Genomic DNA, 24,864 nt, shown 5'->3' on the forward strand with positions numbered 1-24,864 from the left:
AGTTTGCAGAGGTAAGGAAGCTGGCCCAAATCACACTGTGATGGAGTCAGAGCTAAAACTGGGCCAGGAATCCAGGCACCCTGACCGCTAGCCCTGGGCTCTTACCTTTCTATCACGTTATTTCTCAAACTTACAAAACTAAAGTTGGTCCCCTCACACCGCAGGCCTATGGCTCCCAGCTGGAGCCCTGCAGGAGGCTGTGCCTGCTTGGGGGTACAGCCCGGGGGGGGGGGGCGGGGCAGGTAAAAGCAGGACTCCATGCCAGACTACAGGGAGTCTGTGACGTGCACACCTCTGTATCCCCAGGTCCGTGGAGAGACTGCCTGCAGGCCCTGGAGGATGGCCACGATACCAGCTCCATCTACTTGGTGAAGCCAGAGAACACCAACCGCCTCATGCAGGTGTGGTGTGACCAGAGACACGACCCTGGGGGCTGGACCGTCATCCAGAGGCGCCTGGACGGCTCTGTCAACTTCTTCAGGAACTGGGAGACCTATAAGGTGAGGACTCCAGGGCCTGTCCGTGCTGCCCACAGGTGACTGGGCCACCCCCCGGAGCCTGACAACCAGCGAGAGAACCACTTGGAGGGAAGGGGCATGCTGACCTGTCAGGGCCTTTGTGGCCCCACGCAAGAAATACTTGAGGGTCATTTCTGCAAACCCACCAGAGCTGGTGGGGAGCAGCAGCCCCTTCCCTGCTTGCCACTGGCAACTGCTGCAAGATACGACTTAGGTGTGCAGACCACACAAGGCTCATGGACAAGGTGGGGATTCCGAAATGCTGGTATGGGGTGGCCCCTCACCCCAGCCCAGGCATGGTGAGCATCTTCCCCCCCAGCTGGGGCTTCCAGGAGGAAGACCTGTTCTCACAGCCCAGAAGGGGAAGGTCCCAAGGGCCTGTTGTAGGGAACTGCAGGAATACTTGGGCCCTAATTCCCAGGAAGCTGAATGCTCATCCTGGTGGTAGGAAAGGCTGCTGGGCTCAGCCATACACCCACCCCCCTCCTCTAGACAGAGGCAAGAGTAGCTTAGTTCACCGAATGCCACCATGTGCCAGGCGCCATGCCAAGTGCTTCCGTCCATTACCTGCTTTAATTTCACACCAATCCCAGCACAGAGATACAAGTATAGATCCAAGTTACAGCTGAAAAGGGGAAATAACTCACTTGGGGTTGCACAGCTACGAGGTGGCAGAGCAGTGAGCCGAGGCCTCTGACACCGAAGCTTACAAACTACCCTACGTCCACACATGGCCCTGCGCGGCCCCTGCCTGTCCTGGCTGCTCCCAACCTACATCCTGCCCAACCTACGTCTTTGCTTTCTTCTCTTTCTCCTCTGCTTCCTGACTGAGAGGTTCCTGAAGACCCACTCCATCACCCCTTCCTCCTCCTGCCCATATCCTTTTTCTCTGAGGCAGGAGAGCACAGTTGTTAAGACTGGGTTCCTGGTTCAAATCCTGGCTCACCCACAGGCTCTCTGTGACCCTGGGCCTCTGTGGACCTTGGTTCACCCATTCTAGGGAGGATAATAATAGTACCTAGCGCTCAGAGTTGGCACAAGGATTAATAAAATAACCTATGTAAAGTCCCAAGAATAGTGCCAATATACTACTCGCTCACTAAATACTAGCTATTATTACCATCAATGAGCCTATTTTTAAGTCTTTGAGTGCCACCACCAGGCTGATGACTCCTTAAACTACACATAAAAACAATAACAAAATCACTAACTTTAGACCTAGAAAGGAGCCCGGGTGAATGCGGCACACACTTGTCGGCCCATTCCTGTCTGGTGCATTAGAGCTTACACAAGACCCTCATACACAGCTCATTCCCAGAGAGGGACGCTGACGCTCAGAGAAGGTAAGGATTTGTCCAAGGAACTCTTGTTGCAGACCTACTGTGTGTTGGGCTCTCAGTTTACCACATTACGTGCGTTCCTACAACAACCCTGTAGGGAAGGTGACCCAGTGTCCCCTGTGTTCACGCAGTGCCTGGCACACAGTAGGCACTCTTTAAATAGTCTTGAATGACGCATGATTGAGGCTCAGACAGGCGACGTGGCTCATCAAGTCACAGCCAAGTACAGAAGTGGGGACTGGAACCCAGGTCTGCCTTAGGCCCTACCCATTTCTGGTCTCCTCTGTCCGGGGCTGAGCATCCGACAGTGGGGCCCTGTTGGCTGAGGGCACTGCCCGTTCCTCACGAATGCTCTCCTCCGTTTTCCCCAGCAAGGGTTTGGGAACATCGATGGCGAGTACTGGCTGGGCCTGGAGAACATCTACTGGCTGACGAACCAAGGCAACTACAAACTGCTGGTGACCATGGAGGACTGGTCTGGCCGCAAAGTCTTTGCCGAATACGCCAGCTTCCGCCTGGAGCCCGAGAGCGAGTATTATAAGCTGCGGCTGGGGCGCTACCACGGCAACGCTGGAGACTCCTTCACTTGGCACAACGGCAAGCAGTTCACCACCCTGGACAGAGACCATGATGTCTACACAGGTAGGACCCAGTACATGGCAGGGCAAGGAGGTCAGCCAAAGCCAGAGCTTCTGACTCAGGGCCTGAGAACAGGAAGGTCCCAGGGCCCAGCGGCCCGACCCTGTTCCTACTCCCTGAAAGCCCATTCCTCTGCCCACAGACCCCCTTCACAAAAGTTGCATCAAAGTAGCATTTACAAAAAGGGAAAGGGAAAGAGGCGTACAGATTACACATCTGCGGGCCACTCTGGGCCAAGTGCTCACCTCACTTCTCTGCCTGAGGAACCAGGTGTCATGGCCACACACCTGGGTGATAATGCTGGCCCCGCCTCCTACCAGTCATGTGTCCTCGGACAATGCAGCTTAATGTCTCTGAGCCCCATTTCCACATCCAGAAATTAGGACAAAGTGTACCTCGCGGGGTGGTGAGAAGGTCAGAAAGTACCTCGAGTGCTTTGTCTGGAACTTGGCAAATAGGGCTCAACCCAAGTGGGTTGTCTTTGTGGTTACTATTATTAGCATGTACTGGTAATGCGCTGCAGTAGGGAGCTATTAAGAGGACACCAGGTGGGAGACATGAAGTGATTTGTCCAGGGTCACATGCCTCAAAGCCAGGACTTTACTAAGAAGACTTTATTAATAAAAAACAAGGAAGAAAGCAGAAAATTGTAAGAGGCACAGATACAGTCCAGTTCTGAGTCCAGATGTCAGCCTCCCCCACAATGGAGCCTCTCGAGGCCCCACACCCAGTTTCCTGACATGCGGGCCTCTGGGCCCTAGCTGCCTGGCAAAGTCAGCGGGGCGCTGCTCCTGTCTGAGGGGCCAACCCTACTCCAGGCCAAGGCTGTCTGTTCTCATGGGCAAACTTGGCCCCCTCCCTGCCCCCTCCATTTAGTCCTGGTCTGCAGGCCAGGCCACTCCCTCCTCTATAAGGACCATCCTAGGAACTACCCGCTCTTGAGGCAAGCTCTGCTACCTCAAGGAGGGAGGGCCTCACTCCAGGTCGCCACGGCAGCCATGCTCTAGCAGACTCACCACACTGGGGGACATTTGGACACCTCACTTCTGACTGGCACTGAAGGGGCCCCCTGAGGAAGCAGTATCTCCCCTTCGGCCAGGGCTGCCAAGGCTTCCAGGAAGAGCAGGGCAGGAAGATGACCCTCAGAGCTGGTCAGATTCTGGGGACACAAGGGCCAGTACAGCATTTCTGGAGGGCCATCATGGAGAGCAGGGAGAAGACTGCCCTATGACCCCAACTGTCAGGCCTGTCCAGCAGCACAGTCAGTGGACAGCAAGGAAGTGAACTCCTTGTCCCTGGAGTCACGCACAGCTAGCTCAGGCTTCCACTCACAGGGAAGGCTGGCCGTGGCATGCCAAGGGCTCTCTCTGCTCTGCAAATCTAGCACCGCCATTTGGTCCTTGTGGCCTCAAGTGATGGCCTAGAGGAGTCTGAGAAAAACTCTGGGAACACCGGGACTGCAGACGCTCCGGGTGCCTGAGCTGAGTCTCCCCTGAGCTTTCTGCCTCGGCCAGGCTGCTGCCTCCTCACATCGCCCCAAGGCCTCAGCTGGAGCAGGGCCGCCAGCCCCACTGGGCCCCAACTCCCAAGCCTGCTTGGGGCAGCCTTTCCCTGAGTGGGGGGTCCCCTTCCCAGGCCTGCTCAGGAAACTGGGGGCCCCCTCTTTTAACTAAGAGCAGCCCAAGCAGCCAGTGGCTCCTCTTCCTCTCCTTCCAGAGAAGGCCAATGCCCCTGCACGCCCGCTTGCACCTTGCCCACACTTTTACTGTTGTTCCGAACTGCTTGTCCTTGGCAGCAAAATCCGGCGTGATGTGATAGTGCCAAAAGTTTTATGAAAATATCTTTCTTTTGTGAAATCATAAAAAAATATTTGGCTGGAATACAGGCTGGGAGGAAGAGAGGAGTGTTTCATCTTAAACACTTCTTTTGTCATTCTATAAAAACTCTTGATCCAACAGTTGCAACTCTGAAAAAATTCCTAAGAACCCAGTGGCCTCTTCCCCGCCCACCCCAGATCATTCTGCTTCCTATTCCGCCCCACCCCCCAGGCACTTCCCCTGCACAAGCCCTGGGCTAACGGCTTAACTGTGTGCCCTCGTTCCATCCCCGAGGCCGTCCTGTGAGGGAGGCACCATGCTGAGGACAGTTCAGTGGCTCTTCGAGTTCACTGGTCACAAGGCCGAGCCTCAGAGCTTAGAGCAAACCTGAAGTGCAGCCCACCTCTCAAGAATTCCTGTTCCAAATGCCCCCCCCCACCCCCAGAGATGGCCCTGCTAAAGTCCCCGAACAAACGAGGGATTCGGGTAAAACTGCCTCCTCCCTGTGACCTCCTCCCTTGTCTCCGGCAGGAAACTGTGCCCACTACCAGAAGGGAGGCTGGTGGTATAACGCCTGTGCCCACTCCAACCTCAATGGGGTCTGGTACCGCGGGGGCCATTACCGGAGCCGCTACCAGGACGGAGTCTACTGGGCTGAGTTCCGAGGAGGCTCCTACTCGCTCAAGAAAGTGGTGATGATGATCCGGCCCAACCCTAACACCTTCCACTAAGCCAGCTCCCCTCCTGACCTCTCGTGGCCATCGCCAGGAGCCTGCCCCCGCCATGCTGGCCCCAGCCCAGCAGCAACTCCCCGTCAGTTCACCGGGGGCCAGGAGGACGGGGCCGCTGGATTCTGTTTTCCCAAGGCACTGCGGCAGATAATGGAACGGAATCGACACAGTATTCTCTGTCCCTATTGCTTTCCTTCCTGTCAGAGATCCCCTTGGGTTTGCACACAGCACAGGACTACAGACAAATCCTTCTTTAAGGAAATTAAACCCCAGTAAAAAAAACACAACTGCACAATCCCTTCATAACATACATGTGTGGAGCCAACCTTATGCACGTGTGTGTACGCCAGAGATATGCACTCAGATATCTACCACGTGTACTATATCTAGATACATATACAGGTTACACATACATCCAATTCTCAGATGCTGAAGTTGTTACCAACAGCTTTGCTCTTAGGGGAAAAGCGTCAGGTTCACTTCGTGCTCCTTGAGTCTAAGAGCCAATCACAGACTGTGTAGCTCCAGTTCAAAGAATAATCCTTGGTGTCTGCGTGCCAGGATTCTTCCAGGAGTGTCTACACGCTATTCACTCACATGGAGGCTCCCTCCTTCCTCATTAAAGAACCCCTTTGGGCACCTGATCAAATTTCAAAATCCCCCTCCCCCTCCATTTCTAGACTTCCCTACTTTCTCAGGACTTTTCCACCATCCATCCATCCATCCATCCACCCATCCACTTACTCCTTCATTCAACAACATTCAGGAAGCACCTTCCGTGTGTCAGTCCAGGTTCCAGGCACCCTCTCTGCTCTTCTGTACCCCTTCCTACACACTCCTTACCTTTTCTGTCATAACATCCTTTCTTTCCAGGCAAGATTCCTTAGCCTCTGAGTAGAAAACAGTTTGGGCTCCAGGTTTCTGGTCAGGAAAGGGAAGGCCAGGCCCGGAAGCTAACTCCCGGCCACGTAGATAATGTATTCGCAGTTTTGTATGTTCCATTCACACTTTAGCCTCCATGTCATTTTAACCATCACAGAAATAATAACCTACCTTGCCCAGGAGATATTCAACTGAAGAGAAGTCATCACCTGATCGTTGGGGCCCCCGAATGGCTACAGACCAAAGGTCCCATGCTCTCAGGCCGACTAGAGTCCGCATCTCGTCCCCAAATGACACTTCTCTGGAGAACAGGTGCCACAAAAATGATAACTGGCCACTTCTCATGAGCTCCTGAATAACCAGGAGCCCCCGGACGCCGTGGCTGGTGTGTTGCAGCGTGGTGGCTTTCTGAGTCCTGTTGGCCACGAAGCGTCAGACTCAGTACTGCCGGGACTCTTGCCAAGCAGGGAGCAAGAGCTGAGTCCAGGTGAGATTGCCCCGGTGGGCGCGTGAATGGGGGTGTGCGAGATGTTGGAACGCTTGGTACTGTCCATGTCTGGGTGTGTGCCTATTACCTCAGCATTCTCACGAAGTGTACCATGTAGCATGTTTTGTGTATATAAAAGGGAGGGTTTTTTTTAATATATTCCCAGATTATCCTTGTAATGACACAAATCTGCAATAAAAGCCCTCAGTGCTACTTGGACGTATCTACGCTGTGTGTTATTGCTTTAGGATGCCTTCCTGGGACCTCCTATAGCAGAGCCTTTTTTGAGTAAAACCAGGACATACACCAAAATCATTTAAATCACACTCTCCTTATTTTTGGTTTCCACCTACACTGGCAGGAGTCCCAAAACAACACCTTGAAGGCTCTCTGGGACTTTACCTCCTTACATCCAGCCATGTCTTCACTGAACATCCTAGAAGCACCTCCTAGACAGTTCAACCAACCCCTGAAACGCCTCCCCCCAGGTCTGGTCCCATTTCAACAAAAGGCACCATTTATCAGTTGCTCGGGTCAAAAAAAAGGACTTCTCCCCCTGCCTTGCCAAGGCCAATCCATCCATCCATCCATCCATCCATCCATCCATCCATCCATCCATCCATCCATGGAAGCCCTCTTCTCTGCCTTTGTGTCTCCTCTCCCCTCAACTACTACAACAGATTCCCCACCGGACCAGGAGCCCCATACCTCTGTCTCCCTCATTTCAACCGACTTCCACACTAGCTGCCAGAAAAACACATCTGTGGGCTGGGAAGTCATCTCTAGGCATAGAAGGAAAACCTCAAAACCAAAAAGGAAAAGACTAAGAGACATGTCTAAAGAAAACCCCAAATTTTCTGCTCTCTAAAAAATAAAATATGACTGAGATTGAAGGCAAATATGAAACGTGAAAAATACGGGATTAATATTCATGCTATACCAAGAACTGTCTCAAATTAAGAAGAAAGATACAAACGCTATGATAGAAAACTTCATAAGTATAGGAACACATTAGAACACAAATGGCCAGTAAACAAGAAAAGATGCCAACCTCAGTAATAACCAGACAGGGACATTAAATCAAGCACAAACCATCACACGGTGCCTATCAGATTGGTAAAGATGAAAAAAATCTCCATGTTGACAAGTGAATGGAGAAATATGTACTCTGTGTACGCAAGTACAAACTGATTCCGTATATTTGAAGAGCAACTTGGCAATGTGGGTACCAAATATGAATATATGTATGCATCAAAATTTAAAAACACATATACCTTTAGACCCTCTTCTCAGTAGCCAAGTAATACTGCCACATGAGAGCTGTTTTTAGCAAAGACGCGGTTGGAGAGAGAGAGATGTTTACTACAGCCTACTATGTGCTTAGAATTGGACTTAATGTTTTCTTATGTAACCCTCACAGCAGCCCTGTGAAGAAGGGACTGTTCTCACTTCACAGGAGAGGAGAAAATGAGGCTCACAGTCAGACTGCTGGTAAGAATGCTCTAGCAGCAGTTAATTCGGAAAGTGCTGGGTGTCAGGCACTAAGGGGTCTCAACTCCCTTCTCCCAAACCTCTAGTCTAGCTGATGCTGGGGTCATCAGCTGTTATATGCTATTTGGTGAGAGTATCTCAACCTTGGCTCACATCACAGCCAGGCCTCCTCACACACCTCGAGTGCAGTGTCCAGGACATAAGGACTGATGGTAAAGGAAAACAGGGTCCATCCAGCCTTACTGGTCACCGGTCTTGGATCCAAAACCCAAAGCAAATAGTTCTGGAAAGCCGTGCTGGACAACGTGGAGCAACCCTTTTTCTAAACTAGTTGGGACCCAAACAAAAGCAGGCCATGATACCAGCTGTTTCTCCCAACCCCCACCCCAAAACCCAAAGATGAGTTAAACCACACCCCAGCCATATGGAAGGAGAGGAAGGAATAAACCCATTAGACATGTGAACTAGCTCTCATTGGTGTAAATTGGGGGTTTGACCAACAGCATCGAAGAAGAGAATAGTGGTGGGCATGGGGGCTCCTGCAGCATGCCTTAGTGCCTGCTGTGTGGCTCCGGCAAACACAGTCAGCTGGCACCCTGAGGTCTGCCCAACTCACACCAACAGCCCTCCCTTCTCTCCCATTCCAGCCAGTGGCCTTTTAAGGCCTGCAGTCATAGGAGCCCTACTGTCACTAGGGTCTCCATGGTGAATGCAACCACAGACCACACGGAAGTTGGTGAAACCCAGACTTTCTCCTACCCCAGGCAAGCCCCCACAATCCAGTCTGGGCCAATACCTTGGTCGCTGGGGGCCACTGAAATGCTGGGCTTATGTGGGGAACATGGCAGGAAGACAGTGATGTTCTCCAAGCAAGTGACACTGAGCAGGACCCCCTTCCCAAAATCTTGCCAATTTGAGCAAGACTGAAAAAGAAACCTCTGAACTACTGAAAACAACAGTCATGGGAGTCTAGGATGCTCGTAATCTACAGATGCTTTTTGGGAACTCCAGGGGTCCCCCCCAATCTCCCGAGACCACTTCATCTGTTATATGCAGGCTTGTAAAGACTCTGGCTTACAGTAAAACAAAAGCAGACAACCGGAATAAACAAAAAGGGGACGTCTTAAGTGTAGCAAAATGTTAAAAAAGGCATTCTTTCTGCCTTGGTTTTATCTGAGACACCAAAGACTAAGGGCAAAATAAAAGCTGCCAAGTGTCCCACGTTCTACAGCAAGGCAAGACCGTTATATGTATGTATGTATGTATGTATGTATGTACATATATATATATATATAGCCCCAAACGGATTCTACATTAGCTGACTGCCCATCCACAGCCTGTGTAAGAAGTGCAGAAAAAATACCCTGGGGTGGGGGAATGAGCGGTCCTTATGAAATGCTCCCCAGCTACCACCACCGCATGGAGGGTGGGTACTTCCCCTCATCCTAAATCAAGGGAGTGGCACTTCAAGGGACTGTTCCAAAGGTGTGGCAAGGGCTAGCAAAAGCACTATTACCAGACTCATGCCTCAAGTTTCCAGGCCCGTGGCAGAGAGAAATGAGAGCACACTGGAGGAAGGTCTCCACGGTCAATGCACCGACAGACCACAAGGAAGCCAGCGAAACCCAGACTTTCTCCTACCCCAGCCAAGCTCCCACATTCCAGTTTGGGCCAATGCCCTGGTCACTGGGGGCCACTGACCCCCCCCAAAATCTTGCCAATTTGAGCAGAAGTGAAAGAGAAACCTTTGAAGTACTGAAGACACAGAGGGCACTCGTTGGAGGGACACGGGGGAGGCAAGGATATGGTCTCCTAGGAAGCGGAGGGCAGCCTAGAGGGTGGGGTGGAGGGCGGTGCAGGGGGCCCGGGAGCCAAGGAAGGAGCCATAAGCGGGGGGGTGGAGGTGCAGGATCACCCCATCATGGCAGCTGAGACCGAGGTGCCCAGAGGGAAAGTGTCCAGCAGCCGCCGCCACAGAGCACAGGTGCTCGAGCATCTGCGTACCCGCAGGGCACAAGCTCTGCATTACGACGACATCGGCCACGTAAGAGGGGCCTTGACCTCCCTTTTCCCTCTCCCCTGGTCCAACCTCGGTGGGCAAGTGGGAGGCAGAGGGGCTGTGGGGTCCAGTGACAGCTGACTGTGGGCCCTCCCCCGCCCCAGGTCTCTGAGTCTGGTCGGGCTTTACAAGTGCAGACTTCCAATTACTACTCTGGACTGTCTGTGGTGACCGGGTGGTTAGAATAGACACAGCTTTTTCATTACTAACAGCAGAAAGATGAAGGGGCTTGCTAAGTTTTCAGCATCGACTGGGAAAAGAGCTAGTCCACAGGGCAGGCTGGAAAGGACGCTGGGGAAAAAATTAAGTCGTTTTTTTCTTACACCTGACTGAGTCCAGCTCATTTAATAAGCTGGTTACATAAGGACACGAGGTATCTCCCAGAGTCCATGAGCAGGGACGCAGCTGGGCCTCACGAGGGCCAGGAACCAGAAACTGCCTGGAAAGCCTTCAAGAGGCAAGGCAGCAGCTTTCCCAGCTTCTCCCCCTTCCTTTCCTTTTCCCCTGCTTGCAGGTCTCTCTGTTTCTCATTGTGCATCCATCTGCTTTTCCCTGCATGGAATTCCTGAGCTCACATGTCCTCCTGGTCTCAGTGCCAGCAAAGACTTACAAGTACCCTCCCTTCCAGTGCTCACTCCGGACCAGAGGCTCCGACTGGCCTGCTCCAACTGGCCTACTCGGGCTGGGTGTCCACCGCAATCCTATCAACTGTGGCTGGAATGAACACTGCTGCTGGAGTTCAGTGATGTGGGGGCAGTTGGGGGTGGTTCCCAGGATCCCAGAGAAGGAGGGGTCTCAGCCTGGATCTATACCCAAGAAGGTGTCTACACTGTACTTTTGCTGCTGTTCATTCCCCTACTCTCCAGAGACTGCATTTTGGTGGCTAGATGGATTCTGTCCCACTACCCATTAGATGGTATCTATTCCTCAGCACCTCCCCCCCTGCCCACTCCTGCTTTACCCTACAAAGCACACCTAACCCTTCTAGGCCCTGCTGGGTCACTCAACATGACACCTAGCTAGGCCCAGATGGGCTCTTCCTGCCCTTCCTGGATTCACTGAGTTTCTCAATAGTCTCTGTGGATACAGGAGGCAACAAGGTCCCCACAGCTGGAGTCTTCCTGGCAGTATTTTGATCTGGATTACACTCACGCCATCTACCACCTAAGGGGTGTTGTCTGTGTGCCAGGCACCATGTATGTCTCTTTAAATCTCGTTAACAGACCTGTGAGGTGGGTCTTCTCATTACACTCCCTTTGACATAACAGAAACAAGGCTCGGAGATGTTCAGTGACTTGCCAGAGAACACAGCCTCAGCCACTCAGGATTTGCACTCCTGCTACTGCAGCATTAGATCACCGTCCGCAAGGGCAGAATGAAACAACCAAGGCCCCTCTCTCACCCTGTGATCACCCCCCTACACATCTGAGAAGCGTGGCGACCTCCTGCCCACGGCTGCGGTTATGTGAGCTAGCCCGCCAGCCCGTGTGTGCAGAAGTAGCTGGATGGACAGTAGGTCCCCAGATGTCAGGAAGCCAGTCCAGGGCTATTTACCAGGGCTTTGCCTGGGCCAAAGGCTGGGCCCTGCCCATCTGGCTTCCACTTGTCCTCCAACCAACTGACTCAGCCCCATCCTTTGGCAGTTCCAGTGTCACCTTGTGCACCAGTTCTACCTGGTCCAAGCCCTGGGCCACATCATCTGATAGCTGGGTCCCTGTCTGCCATCTCCATGCCGTCAGGCCTGGGGCTTCCTTATCTAGTCTCTCTCAGATCCAGAGGCAAGCCTGACCCAGCCCTAATCTGGGATTCTGCCACTTGTGGACACAATGCCTTGGTACCAACCATCACATTCAAGTATTCCTGTCTCTCCTGACATGGGGCAGCCTGGGGTAGCTCCGCCCACACATGGGAACCCAGACACAGATAATCCCTCTCCTCTGTGCAGCCTTGCCGAAGCACTTCCACGTGTGGCCCTCCCAGGTGGCGGGCCATCTGGCTATCCCATCCCCTGCTCGCCACTGGTCATGATAAATCTGGCTCTATGGGCTGGTCAAGGGGTGCTCCCTGTCACCCGACTGAGCATGTGCACCCTCCCGAAGCTGAGGGATAGCTCCCTGGGTGGACAGGCCACATTTGCCCTGACCCTTAGGGGGCTGGCAGTGGTCCAGAGCTTGGAAGGGTAATGTAGAAGGGTAATGTAGAATTAGAATTCCCTTCTGGAGCCATGTGATGACCGAGGCCAACACCCTCATCATCTCAAAGAGGGAAAAGAATAAGAAGCAGCACGAAGCCTCCTTGGAGCCCGGAATGCTGACCAAGCCCCAGGCAAGTGTGCGGGCACGGACTTCTGTCAGCCTCCTCTCCAGGGGGACCCAACAGCCAGGCAGCCCTTCTTCATTGCTCAGGGCAGCGCAAGGCCGGGCTGGGGACACAGGAGAGAGACTGAGGACAGATGCAGAGGCAGGAACAGAGGGCGGCTGAGCAGTTGGGTGGGAGGCCTGAAGGCCTGGCTGCCTGACCCTGGGCGCAGGAGAGCTCAGGGAGCACGTGTCTGAAGTAGAAAAGCAGCTTCTCTGCCAAGAGCACAAAGGATTGGCGGGTAGAGAAACGTGTATTAAAGCAAGATGTCATCTTTCACCTGACATTTTCTCATAAATAAAAAGAGGTCAGTAGGACCTGGTGCTGGTGAGAGCGGGGCTGACAGGCATGCTCACACTCCCAGCCAAGTGTAACTGCCACCTTTCGGAGGGTGTTCCCACAGGCGCTACCGGACAGAAGTCACAGACAGGCAATCCAGCAACCCCTCTCCCCACACTCAGTGTTCTGGAAATACTCTGCAGGTAAGCAGAGACACCCCGGTGAAGATGTTCTCCACTACACTTTCCCTCAGAGGGAGAGCCCATCAGTTGGCACACGGCTGGAGGAACCGGCATGCACCCTGGCCCAACTCAGCGAACCACCCAGGCGCCTGCCACGGGCGCCACGGAACCACTGGACAGAAGGAAGAAGTTCTCTATGTGCTGCCTCCGAACAACATCTGTGACTCTCTACACGGAAAAAAATGTAAGGTGCAAAGCAAAATGAATAAAATGTCCCCATTTTGGTTAAAAAGCACAGTATTATTTGCTTCTCCCCCCCCAGACACACATGCACATACATTAGTGTATGGGGATTAAAATGTCTGGAAGGATACACACCAACTGTTAATTGTGGTTGCTTCTGGGGAGTAGGCAAGGAAGAAGGGGATTTTCGCTTCTTACTTCACAGACTTTTTTTTAGTGTGAGTTTTACAACTAACAATGTGTTACTTTTATCATCTAAAAAGTTTCGAAGGGAATGAGTGGGTCCCTCCCCAGTCCAGCTTTCTGGGTGGCCACACAGAATGGACGTCTTCCAGTTTCCTGAGCAGCCATTCCTGGACCTCTGAAGGTCTGCACACATTACCCTCTAAAGCCCAACATACACTTGAGTAGGGAACTACAGCTTTTCTGAAGGTAGCCTTCTAGGCCCTTCTCAGGCACCCGTCTTCTTAGAGAACTGCAAGAATTCATTACCTCTCAAAATGGCAACCACCCCCTCTTGTCCTATAGGATTTGCTCCTCTCAAAATTAGCTTCTGAGACAGACCTAGCACTTCCTGCTGCCCTAGAAATCGATCTTACTGTCTTTTGTGTGCTCAGTTTTACAGCTGAGGTAACAAAGTAATAAATGTGGGGTAGTGATCAAGGTTGTGATATGCGTTAGTTCTCCATTGCCACGTGACAGATTACCCCAAAACTCAGTAGCTTACTTATGTATTACTTTGCAGGTTCTCTGGGTCAGGAAGTTGAGGGTAACTTAGCTGGATGCCTCTGGCTCAAGGAGTCTCAAGTGATGCAGTCAAGCCGTGGGCTGAGGCTGTGGTCTCATCTGAAGGCTCCACTGAGGTGGACTCTGTTTCCACACTCACTCACATGTGGCTGGCAGCGGTGGGGGGGGGGGGAGGTTTGCTGACAAACACAAGGCAGCTGGATTCCTCCAGAATCCAAGAGATAGGAAGAGATCCAAGAGACAGAGAGAGAGCAAGCACCTCACACTGAGGGCAAAGTCTTTAAATAATCTGACCTCAGAATAGATGTCCCATTATTTCTGTCATATTCTATTTGTTAGGAACAAGTCAGTACGTTCTGCCCATGCTCAAGGGGAAGGGATTACACAAGGACAGGAATACTGGGGGTCAGGGAGCACTGGGGCATCTTACAAGCTATCAACCACTCAGAATCTTTCAGATTCTCGGTGTCAATTGTCTTAACTCTCCCTTCAGACCAGCAAGGAGACACACAGCTCACCAGGTTAGTCCTGAGGATGGAGAAACTCATTAGCTCCTCCTCCACCCCCAACCTTTGTCCTGCTTAGGGCTTACTGACTATAGCCACCCATCTCAAGCCTCCACTCCATACAGGAGGGTCTCCAGAGCTGTTCTTTCTCAGTCCAGTCTGGGTTTCCCCAGAGGGTGAAGGCTTTTTACAGGGAACTGCAGCATATTCTGAAGTTTCTGGTTGGGCACTGGGTCAGACTGGGTTGGGCACTGGTCTTACCACTAGGAAGTGGTGCTGCAAAGTGTTGAGACCTTTAACATGAGTCCTGTTTGGCTTCTGCAGCTGTGAAATAAGTTAAAAATAGTGTCTCCCTCAGAGGAAGAAGCATCGGGAGGATACATGAGATAACTCTCATGAAGTGTGTGGTGCAGTGCCGGTCACGTGGGAGAGAATAACCAAGAGTTGTCATTATCACTATTGTGAGCTTCTGATTAGAAATCCGGAGACGAAAGGTCAAAGCAAAGCAATCATCCTGATGAGTACACAGATTCCTGCTATGAAAACACACTTCCTCTTGCACAAAGTGGGCTATGCTCTTACCTCCTTTTGGGGATCAGACACAACTTCTTGATGCAGAGAAATGCAGACCGCAAGTCCTCCCTGTGCCCCAGAAGGGACAAAGGTGACAAGGTGCTCAGCTCTGCGCAGCAGAGCAAACGTCTCCCCAACATGCTTTCCTCCTGCACTGTTTCTCTCCATGGAGACAGGGGCACTAGACAGAGGATGCGTGAGTTAAGGCTGGGTGGAGCCCAGGCCAGAACATGAGACGTTGAGTTGCACTTGGTATCCGCCTGGCATATGACACTGGCTAAGTCATAGGTCAAACTGTGGATTTTCTCACTCACAAAATGGGGGTTTTAAATAACATCCACTGGCTTTTTGTAAAAATGGAACATGACTGTGAAGTCCCAGGGAAATGTGAATTTTAAGGTAATAAATCTTCAGACTGCAAAAGTAAAGGCAAAATTCTCTTCTGGAAGGGAGAGGTTTAAGAAAATATGCAGCTGTCCACACTGCAAAATAATGGAAAAGATTCCGTTGATCTGGGATGGTAGCTGTCTTTGCGATTCTTCTGTTGACTAGGAAGCATGTCTGAGATGGGTCCGAGGGCAGCTTTTCCCTGCCTGCTGGGCCTCAGAAAGGATGGATGCCTCAATATGAGGAAGGGGAAACTTGATCAAAGGCTCTCCTGGGCTAGGAAAGGGAGGGCCATAGGTCGGCCCTTGAAGCATGTGGCCATCAGGCGAGAGGAGAAAGGGCATGGCCCCGGAGCTCCAGGAGCAGGCATTTGAGAATGCAAGCTTAAGCTTTTCTCTGTGGCACTGACATCCCCAGATCCGTCCTAAACTGTGCTTCCCGAGGGAAGGAAGGAGGAGCCTGGCTCCACATAGGTCCAGCTGCAAGGACTGGGTAGGAAAGGCAGAGATGCTGGAGGGAGGGATCAGCGGTTTGGAGCCAGGCAGCCAGCTGAGGCACCATGCAACCACCAGGATGGATCCGTGGAACAAGTGAGTATTCCTTGGGGATCCTTAAAAACACGTGGGGTGGAGAACTGAAAACAAAAAAGTCTGGATTTCCTGCATGTAGAATGGAAATTTTTCAGTTGGGCATTAAAGGAGAGGATTACCCTTAATGCTGGTAAACCTGGGGGACAGCTGGATAACAATGTGGTCACCCCAAACTGGGAGCCAGTGGACTTGGTCCTGGAGTGGTGGTGGCCACTCCGATCCATGTTCTGGGAAGCAGAAGTGTTGCTGGCATCAGCCAGCCCAATCCGGCCTGGCTTCTGTGGGTAGATGGAGAGAGCACTGTGCTTGCCCTCTCAATCCGCTGTAAGGAGGCCACAGCTCAAATGCACACGTTGACTCTCGAAGTCAAAGCACAGGGAAATGCCATTCGTCTCCATCAGGTGTAAGGGACATGCTCACTGACAACTGTTTAATGTCTTTCCAAGGCTCTGCTCTGAAATGAACTGTTTCTGGGGGCGCCTGGGTGGCTCAGTTGGTCAAGAATCCGGCTCTTGATTTTGGCTCAGGTCACAATCTCAGGGTCCTGAGATCAAGCACCACGTCAGGCTCTGTGCTCAGCGCAGGGTCTGCTTAAGATCCTCACCCTCGGCCCCTCCTCCCTCTCCTTGCACATGCGCATGCTCTTGCTCTCTCTCAAAAATAAAAATAAAAACATAAAAAAAATAAAGGACCGCGTTTAAAAGGCTTTCTTTCCCTCCCCATCTAGCCATTTCTGAACTACAGTGATGCATCATGGGCTTCTGCATGGTCCCCTACCTGGGTCTTCCCTCCTCCAGCCTGCCTTCCTCAAAGCTACTCACAGGCTGCAGGCAAGGAGCTGTGTGTTAAATGCAAGTCCAATCTGGCCACGCCCTTGCTTCAAGTCCTCCATGGCTCCCCACTGCTCTTAGGGGGAACTGGGGCCTAAACTTCCCACTCATGTCTGGGCCCAGGCGAGCTCACCCCTCCCTTTCACTCCAGCTGCTTCTCACAATACCCTCCCCCTCGTTCTCTACTCTCCAGCCAGTTTTTCCAACAAACATGTTTTTTCCCCACTTCAGGGCTCTTGCACAAGCTGTTGTCTTTGTCTGGCATGCTCACCTCCCACCTCTTCACCCGGCTTATTCACCCTTCAGGGCTTTGCTCCAGGAAACCCTCCCTAGTCCCCCAGACCAGGTCGGGGCGCCTTTATCTGTTCCTTTGCCTTTCCCCTCACAACGCTCAGCTTACTTTTAGTTTCTTGTTCACTGCTAGCGATCAGATCTGGGCTGTGAGCTCCACCAGAGGAGAAAGGGTGTCTGTCTCGCCCATCACCTAACAAGAGTGCTCACCCATCATTCGATGGCAGGCTCGAGAACACACCATCTTGCAGAAGGCTGGCACATGTTGCCCTTAGGCTCACAGTGCGAGCCCCTCATTCACCTTGCTGTTCCGGGGGCTTTGGGGCATCAGCGTAAACACTTCTTTTTAAAAGTCTTTTTAGGTCTATTTGTTCTGTACTCAGAAACAACTTGCCTTTATTTTAAACCTCAGAGTCCATGGTTGAAAGTAAAGGCTTCCTTTACCTATGGCAGGATCTGCTTGTCTGAAGGAATGTCTTAGGTTCTAGAAATTTCCTTCATATATCGGAAGTCTGGGTAAATTTACCAAGTATATCTAAATGTTTTCTTATGATTTAGAACTGTCAGAATACCTAATTTTTGTTCCTTGAGGGATCATGATTTTCCACACTGCCTATGGTTACTTTTAGAATCAGCTCTAAACCTTTTAAAATCCATTACATTCTTAATTTTATGTAGCTATTTCCTGGAGGGAATTATAGGTAGTGAAAACCAAACACCCTCTAAGCCAATAAAGCTGTTTAGAAATAAATGGTTGAGCCATTCTTCACAGCTCTTGCCTGCTTTTATTATCACTGCAATCTGAATTGGGTACGAACAAGGAGTTACCATCAGATCAATTTAAGCTGCAAATAATTGACCTATTTCCCACCGCTATTTTTACGCTTTGAAGTAACTGGGAAGAAACTTTTTCAGACGGTCTTATTTTTAAAATGTAGTAAGTTTTTCCCTCAGTGTTTTTTAAATTACATTTCACGAGAAACAGTGCGCCAAAGTACGGCCAACTGGCCCTAAAATTTGCATGCAAAGGAGCTGGAAGACACACACACGGTTATTAACACCGGCTAGTGCTATGTGAGGGCACCTTTACAGGGAGTGAGGGACACCAAGTGAACAGTCCTGAACAGTCCCAGGAAACCAGTTAGCACAGAACCTTCCACAGGCGTTTAAGAGAATCGTTACAAAAATAAACCCCATTCTTGCCATTAGAGGCAAGTATCTGCTGGAAGCGTCCAAGGTCTCTCGCAACAGAGGCAACAAAGCAGCAGGAAATATCAGGAACTGACCTGAAGTCCCTCCCAGAGAATAATTCCCTCTCCCTGAGGGAAAGACCTACAGTGAGGATTTTGCCAAGGGAAAAAGAAATGGTTTCAGACATTTTTTCCTATATTGTACTTTCCAGGAATTATGTAACTATTCCCCCTTCAATAAACAAATCCAGTCCTGGGACAGGTTGGGTTTCCAGGAGGAAGCAGTACTGAAACCACAACCTGGATGTGGGCAGGGTCTGTCCACAGTGATCAGATGGGCAGGTAGGGCCCCAACTGCCCTCAGGACGATGGGCCCACTAAGCTTCAGAATGGGATCTTGCTGCCTTCTTTTTAATGAAACTGAGGCATCCCCCACGGTAAACCCTCACACGCAGTCCTGAGAACAGAAAGCATGTTGGCGTCATCGCCTGTTCTCTCCCTCTTGCTGGTGTGTGTCAGGAGTCGTTCTGCATGGGCATGAGAAATGCAGCCCAGCCGGCTGAGGGGGAAGGGAAATCACCGTCAGCCTGGAAACACGGAGCAGGGCAGCCAAGCCGGGGCTCTCAGAGGTAGAAGCAGGAGCGCTGAGCCACACCGAGGCCTACACAGAGCCTCTCCACTACCTAATTCCAGGAAGAGGCAGCTGAGATGAGGCCGTCAAGGACAAGGAGGGCCACGGCTCCAGAAACTCAGGGCTGGAACAGGCTACGTGTCCACTGCAAGGGCAGACCTCTCCAGGGGCCTGACAAGAGCCGTCGGGTGACACACGAGGGGCCTGTGGCCAGTGGCCTGAGGAAGTGACTCAGGAACTTGGTCTGATTACAAGGGACAGGGCTCAGAAAGGGGAGATGGTATTGGTCCACTTTGCCCTCAGAAGCCCCAGAACAGAGAATGTCGCAAGAAAGAGTCAAGACAATTCATCCCACTTCATATAGTGTCTGATGGAGGACACCCACAAGTCATAAATGGCAGAGGACACACAGCTGGCAACTGCAAGGGAGGCACAGGAAAATAATGACCTGGACAGTAGAGGTGGGGCAGCAGGAGAGGGCAGTGTCAACAGCTTAGGGCTTATGGCCAGACCATGTGGGCCAAGTCCTGGCTCTGCCATTCTCTAGTTACGTGACCCTAGGCAACCTCTCGGTGCCTGCTGGCTTATTCACTGGGCCATTGTGAGTATTCATTGAGATAATGCCTAGCAGGGTGCCAGGCACAGAGAAAGCAGACAATAAACAGAAGCTCTCATGATCATTCTTAGGAACAGAGAAGAGGCCATCCTTAACCATCTGGGAGGGCCTCTGCTAGTTGACCCATTGGACCTGCACTAAGCAACCCTCACCCTCGTACTATCTCACTTTATCCCTCAGTTGATTAGCCTGGGGCAAAGTGGGAATGGGTCTGTGAGCTGTGTGTATCAACAGGCCCTCCCTCTGTAGATCTGAGATAGTGATTTGCGTGTCAAGTAGAAAGATACTGTAGTAAACCATAAGAGAAGAACAAGGAAAGAAGAAAAAGGCATAAACAAGAAAGCGCAGACTGATGTTTGGTTCAATAATATGGCATACGGGGCGCCTGGGTGGCACAGCGGTTAAGCGTCTGCCTTCGGCTCAGGGTATAATCCAGGCGTTCTGGGATCGAGCCCCACATCAGGCTCCTCCGCTATGAGCCTACTTCTTCCTCTCCCACTCCCCCTGCTTGTGTTCCCTCTCTCGATGGCTGTCTCTATCTCTGTCAAATAAAATAAAATCTTTAAAAAATAATAATAATATGGCATACGACTGAACGAACGTGAAAGAGTACTCCCCTCCTAAAATGCAAGGACTCTCATATTGGGTCCAACTCAGTGCAGTCTTCACACTTAAAGCAATCTAAAATATTCAAACCTAAAATATAGGCAAAGGTTTAGAAAATAAACGCAAATGAGAAATAAAACAGATTTCACAGAATTAATATCAGACAGAAGTAAACGCAATTAACAAACAAAATCAAGATCATTTTGTATGGGACACTTCACCATAAATTTTCAATTGTTATAAATCTCTATATACTAAATAATGTAGGCAGAAGCTATCAGAAATGCAAGGGAGTCCAACATATATTTCTGTTCTTGATAGACTAAGTTGTCACAAATTAATCATTTAAATACTCTAATGCAATCGTAAGAGTAATTTGAGAGATTTCACTTTCTTGTCCAGCACCCATGAAACATTTACAAACAATGATTTTATATTAAACCACAAGACAAATGTCAAACATCTTTTAAAACCTAGAAAGTATATATGCCACATATCCTAAGCCCATGTAAAAAAATTAGAGAGAAGACTACATTTTTAAAAACCAAAGCTGTTCCTAGCAGTGTGATCATGATAGCCAAAAAGTGAAACAATTCAAATGTCCATCAAATAAATAAATAAAATGTGGTGTTTCCACACGATGGAACATTATCTGACAATGCAAAGGAATGAAGTAGCGATTATGTTCCAACATGGATGAATCTTGGACACATGATACTAAAGGCGAAAAAGCCAGTCATAAAAGACCACATACTGTGCAATTAAATTTCTATGAAATGTCCAGAATAAGCAAATCTATGGAGACAGAAAGTAGACTGGCGATTGCCAAGGACTGGGGGTGAGGGCAGAAGAGAGCTGGCCAGAAAGAAAAGGGAGTGACCGCTAACGGGTGCGGGGTTTGTCTTTGGGATGATGAAAATGTTGCAAAATTGTGTTGATGGCTACACAACTGTGAATAGACTGAAAAAACCACTGAACTGGACACTCTAAATGGATGGGACATAAATTCTATCTCTATAAAACCATTTGAAAACAAGAAGAATATTCAAGCCCTTAAAAATTAAAAAACCATTACCTTATTACATGGATAAAAGAAAAACTGAAACTATAATCACAGAACACTTAAAGAATATCACTGAGAACACTGTATCACAAAACATGTAGCAGCAATCAGAGCGAAATGTACGCCCTTGACTGTTTTCCAAATTAAAGTGGAGAGAGTAATATTTATGCAAATGAGCCAATAATACAATCAAAGTAGTTAACAGAAATAACAAAACAATGTAAGGAAAACAGGAGAAATGAACTATAAAAGATAAAAGCAGAAATTCCATATTTCATCAAATATAGGACATCATTCTGAAACACACAGTTATCTTATGTATAACTAAGAAAAACCACTGCCAATTAAACAACATCACAGTGCTTTGTTTGCCATCAATTGAAAGATGCACCCCAACTTCAGAGGTGCTCAAGTGTGGAGACAAAAAGTACATCTTAGGATGACAGAACATAGTAAACTAGAAAGCAGAAGGCCAACGCAACTGATAAATAACGAAGTCTAATGCTCTGGGAAGACCAACAGACATACCTCTGACAAAGCAAATGAAAAAAAAGAAAGAGAAAACAAAAATGCAAACTATCAGGAATGCAAAGCAAATACAAGATGCATACATAGGAGGCTAAAATTTATAGGAGAACATTACATAAACCATGGTCACAGAAAACTAAATGAGGAAAAGAACTCTATGCAAATAATTTCGAAAACTTGGGTCAAGTGGACAATTTTCTACGAAAATTATATTTCCCAAATTGACTTTAAAAGAATTTGAAAGCAGCGGCGCCTGGGTGACTCAGTTAAGCATCCGACTCTTGATTTCGGCTCAGGTCATGATCTCAGGGTTGTGGGATCTCTGGGCATGGAACCTCCTTAAGATTCTCCCTCTCCCTCTGCCCTTCCCCCTATATTCATGCTCTCTCTCTCTCTTTCTCTCAAAAAAAAAAAAAAAAAAGGAATTAGAAAACAATGTTCATGGAGGACATTTGCAAGTTGTCAAAAATGTGCCTCCAAGAAATTAACACTAGATCTCTGAAAATATTAGGGAGCCACTTCTATAAAACCTTAATTTTCCTATTATTAGTACTACTTTTAGGTCATAAAAAGACAAAATTTTTTCATAAAATTAGTATAACCATGAAATCCAAACTACAAGAAGCATTTTTCACCTATCAAATTGGCAAAGAAAAAAAAAGGAGAGCAAGGAAAAGAGAAAGAACCACACAGACGAAAATACACAGTATTTGTTTACATGGGAAAAAACAGATTTTATCCCCTTGCAATGAAAATATAAGCTCCTACAGCCTCTATGGAGAGCTTTTCGAAAACATACATAAAAAGGCAAAATTCTGCACATGTTTTGACCCAATAATCACACTTCTAAGAACTTATTGTAAGGGAATAATCATAACCATATGCAAGAGGTTTTTGCAATAAGGATGCTCACTGCAATATTTTAACAACAAAAATGTTGAGTCATCCTAAATGTCAATGTTAACAAATTCAAGTTTGGCAAATCCATGCAATGGGGTTGAGATGTAGTATAGAAACATAGGTAATAACATTAAATGTTCATTATAAATATGGATTTTTATATCCACTCAAATGAAAGGATATGATGCAAAACACTGATTATATCTATGTGGGGTGACAAATGATATTAATTTTCTTCTCCTAATCCTTTACAATGACCATGTATTACTTTCTAATCAGAAAAATCAATAATCATTAAAATTTTGCTGGTACAAATCTTATAAAATAGATTAATAATGCCCAGAGCAGAGGAGTTTTGGCCTGAGTTCCCCTCGTTCAAGAGGTTGTGGATGAACCAGTAAGTCTTGTGACCCTTCTGGGCTGTAGGCTGTAGGGGAGACTTGTGATTCACAGGTTACTTACATAAGAAGTACAATATCCCTTGTTTCAAGGCCCTCAGTGAGGTTCCCATGCTTGGGAAGTATCGAAGGCCTGTTCCAATCCGAGGAGCTAACCAATTACCTCTTTATCCATGGCCCATGCTGCTTCTGGAAATTTCTCAACTAGAAACTGTAAAAACATCTTACTTGGCACTCAGCAGGTTTCTTAATAAATAATAAGCCAATTTAGATTCCTACCTAGATAGGGAATACTGGGGACCATCTTCAGGCTTCGGATATATTCCCGGGTCCGCTTGTAATTATCTTCTTTAGACATCAGGTAGTCCAATTTCTCAAAGGTGGTCTTGTCTTTTCGATTCAGAAGCTGAAGTGAGAAGAAAATACAGAGTATGAGAGACAAGAGAAATAAACCAGAAGAAACTGGGGGGGGGAGGCTAACTGTGCACAAAGAGGGAAATGTCCTAAATGACATGTCTGTAGTGTACCAAGTCCTGGGCACAACTGAAGATTTTAAGAGGCTGTTGCCTGTAGAGATGAAAGTTTCACGGCCTCGATTTTGTCATTTTTCACAGAATCTCACACTTGGAAGATGTCCTCCAAAGCTGTGTAGTCCACAATTCTCAATGATGCCACAACACCCTCACAGTACCTGCCTCCAAGGGCGCACAGACCCTGCAAAGGCAGGGGCTCACAGAGGGAAGCCCATTCCAGGAGAAAGGTCCCCCAGAGTCTCTACAGCGCTACACCAGGTCTCTCCCTGGGTCCACAGCTTCTTGCTCCTTCCTCACCATCTTCCCCACTGCTGAAGGCCCCAGGAAATTTGACACGGTCCACTCGTGTGTGTTGAGCCCACAGCCAGGCCGCCTCTCCAATCTAGGCTATCCCAGACTCCCTGCAGTTTATAGCTGTGTTGTATTTATACTGGGAACAGTATTTTAATCCAAAGACACGGAGCTTCTTTGCCATACGCAGCCATCTACGGGGTGGCTTAGTTAAGCAAAGACAGGCTGAGCAGGTACCCACAGCCACAGTATATAAAGATCCTTTATGACTGAGCTCTCCAGTGTGGAAATCTTGGTCACCAGGGAAGGGATGGTCATTGTACATAAGGTGCCTTCTTAGAAGGAAGGAATGGAAATCTGAACTTCTGGTTTTCCAGACTTGATGATAAGGACTCGTGTTGTGGTTGTCAAGACCCAGTGCCAGGAAATGGCAATAAGGCTCCTTCAATAAAATGGCTTTGAGGAAAGGAGTCTAGGCAGGGAGACCTGGCTTCTTAAGAGGATTTGGGGGAGGGTCACTCGGAGAGGGCTGGCTTTGACCCAGCATGTGGCTGGTGTTGGGAGCTTCCTCAATTTCAGCTTCCAGAACCCAGTGCCTCCAGGATTTGAGATCAATGGCTGAGCCCAGCAGGATCTATGGGGTATCGCTGGTCAAGCTTGGTTTTGCGGCCCTGATGGTCAATACAAGGATGTGGGCCTATAGCCCTGCCACATCCATCAGCCAGTGTTCAACTGCCCCATCATGCAGCATGGAGAAGTGGGACAGTCACTGTCCAGCACCAGGGGAAGCAGGCCTTTTATACTCAAGTAATCCCTTTGGTTTAGTACAAATACAGTGCAGTTCCTAGGACCTGGGTCTGCAAATCCCAGACTCAGGCCACGTCTAGTGCACCAGAGAGCCCAAACTGCTCGGGGCAGGCCCTGCCCACTTCCTTGACCCTCGGCCTCCAGAGTCACAGAGGATGCAGCCGTATGAAGGCCCAGCTAAGCAGTGACAGCTTAAGGACTTCAGGGAAGGAGGCAAAAGAATTAGCTGAAAAAAAAGGTCCCAGTGCTGAAGAAGTTCGAAAATAAACAGCAAGCTTTTTCCCCCCACTGAGAAATTCAGGACACATGAAAGCAGAGATGCTACACAGACGCTAGGGACATGGCTGCTTA

General features: G+C 49.3%; 2 protein-coding genes across 9 annotated transcripts in view; one reads left to right on the forward strand and one right to left on the reverse strand.

The window, feature by feature from the left end:
• The window catches only part of ANGPTL2 (angiopoietin like 2), a 35,516-nt gene extending 28,889 nt beyond the window's left edge, over window positions 1-6,627 (forward strand). The window contains exons 3-5 of the mRNA XM_045790914.2: window positions 307-500; window positions 2,230-2,500; window positions 4,846-6,627. Of these exons, the coding sequence (XP_045646870.1) occupies window positions 307-500; window positions 2,230-2,500; window positions 4,846-5,045 (665 nt within the window). The 3' untranslated portion in view covers window positions 5,046-6,627. The remainder of the gene's footprint in view (window positions 1-306; window positions 501-2,229; window positions 2,501-4,845) is intronic.
• The window catches only part of RALGPS1 (Ral GEF with PH domain and SH3 binding motif 1), a 280,227-nt gene that overhangs the window by 132,399 nt on the left and 122,964 nt on the right, over window positions 1-24,864 (reverse strand). For all 8 annotated transcript variants that reach the window (XM_045790913.2, XM_045790912.2, XM_087869364.1 and 5 more), the window contains one exon: window positions 23,162-23,288. In XM_045790913.2, the coding sequence (XP_045646869.1) occupies window positions 23,162-23,288 (127 nt within the window). The remainder of the gene's footprint in view (window positions 1-23,161; window positions 23,289-24,864) is intronic.

The sequence above is a fragment of the Ursus americanus genome, chromosome 18 (genome assembly GCF_024610735.1).
Source record: "Ursus americanus isolate L20-20 chromosome 18, mUrsAme1.1.p, whole genome shotgun sequence".
In the NCBI taxonomy this organism is placed as follows: Eukaryota; Metazoa; Chordata; class Mammalia; order Carnivora; family Ursidae; genus Ursus; species Ursus americanus.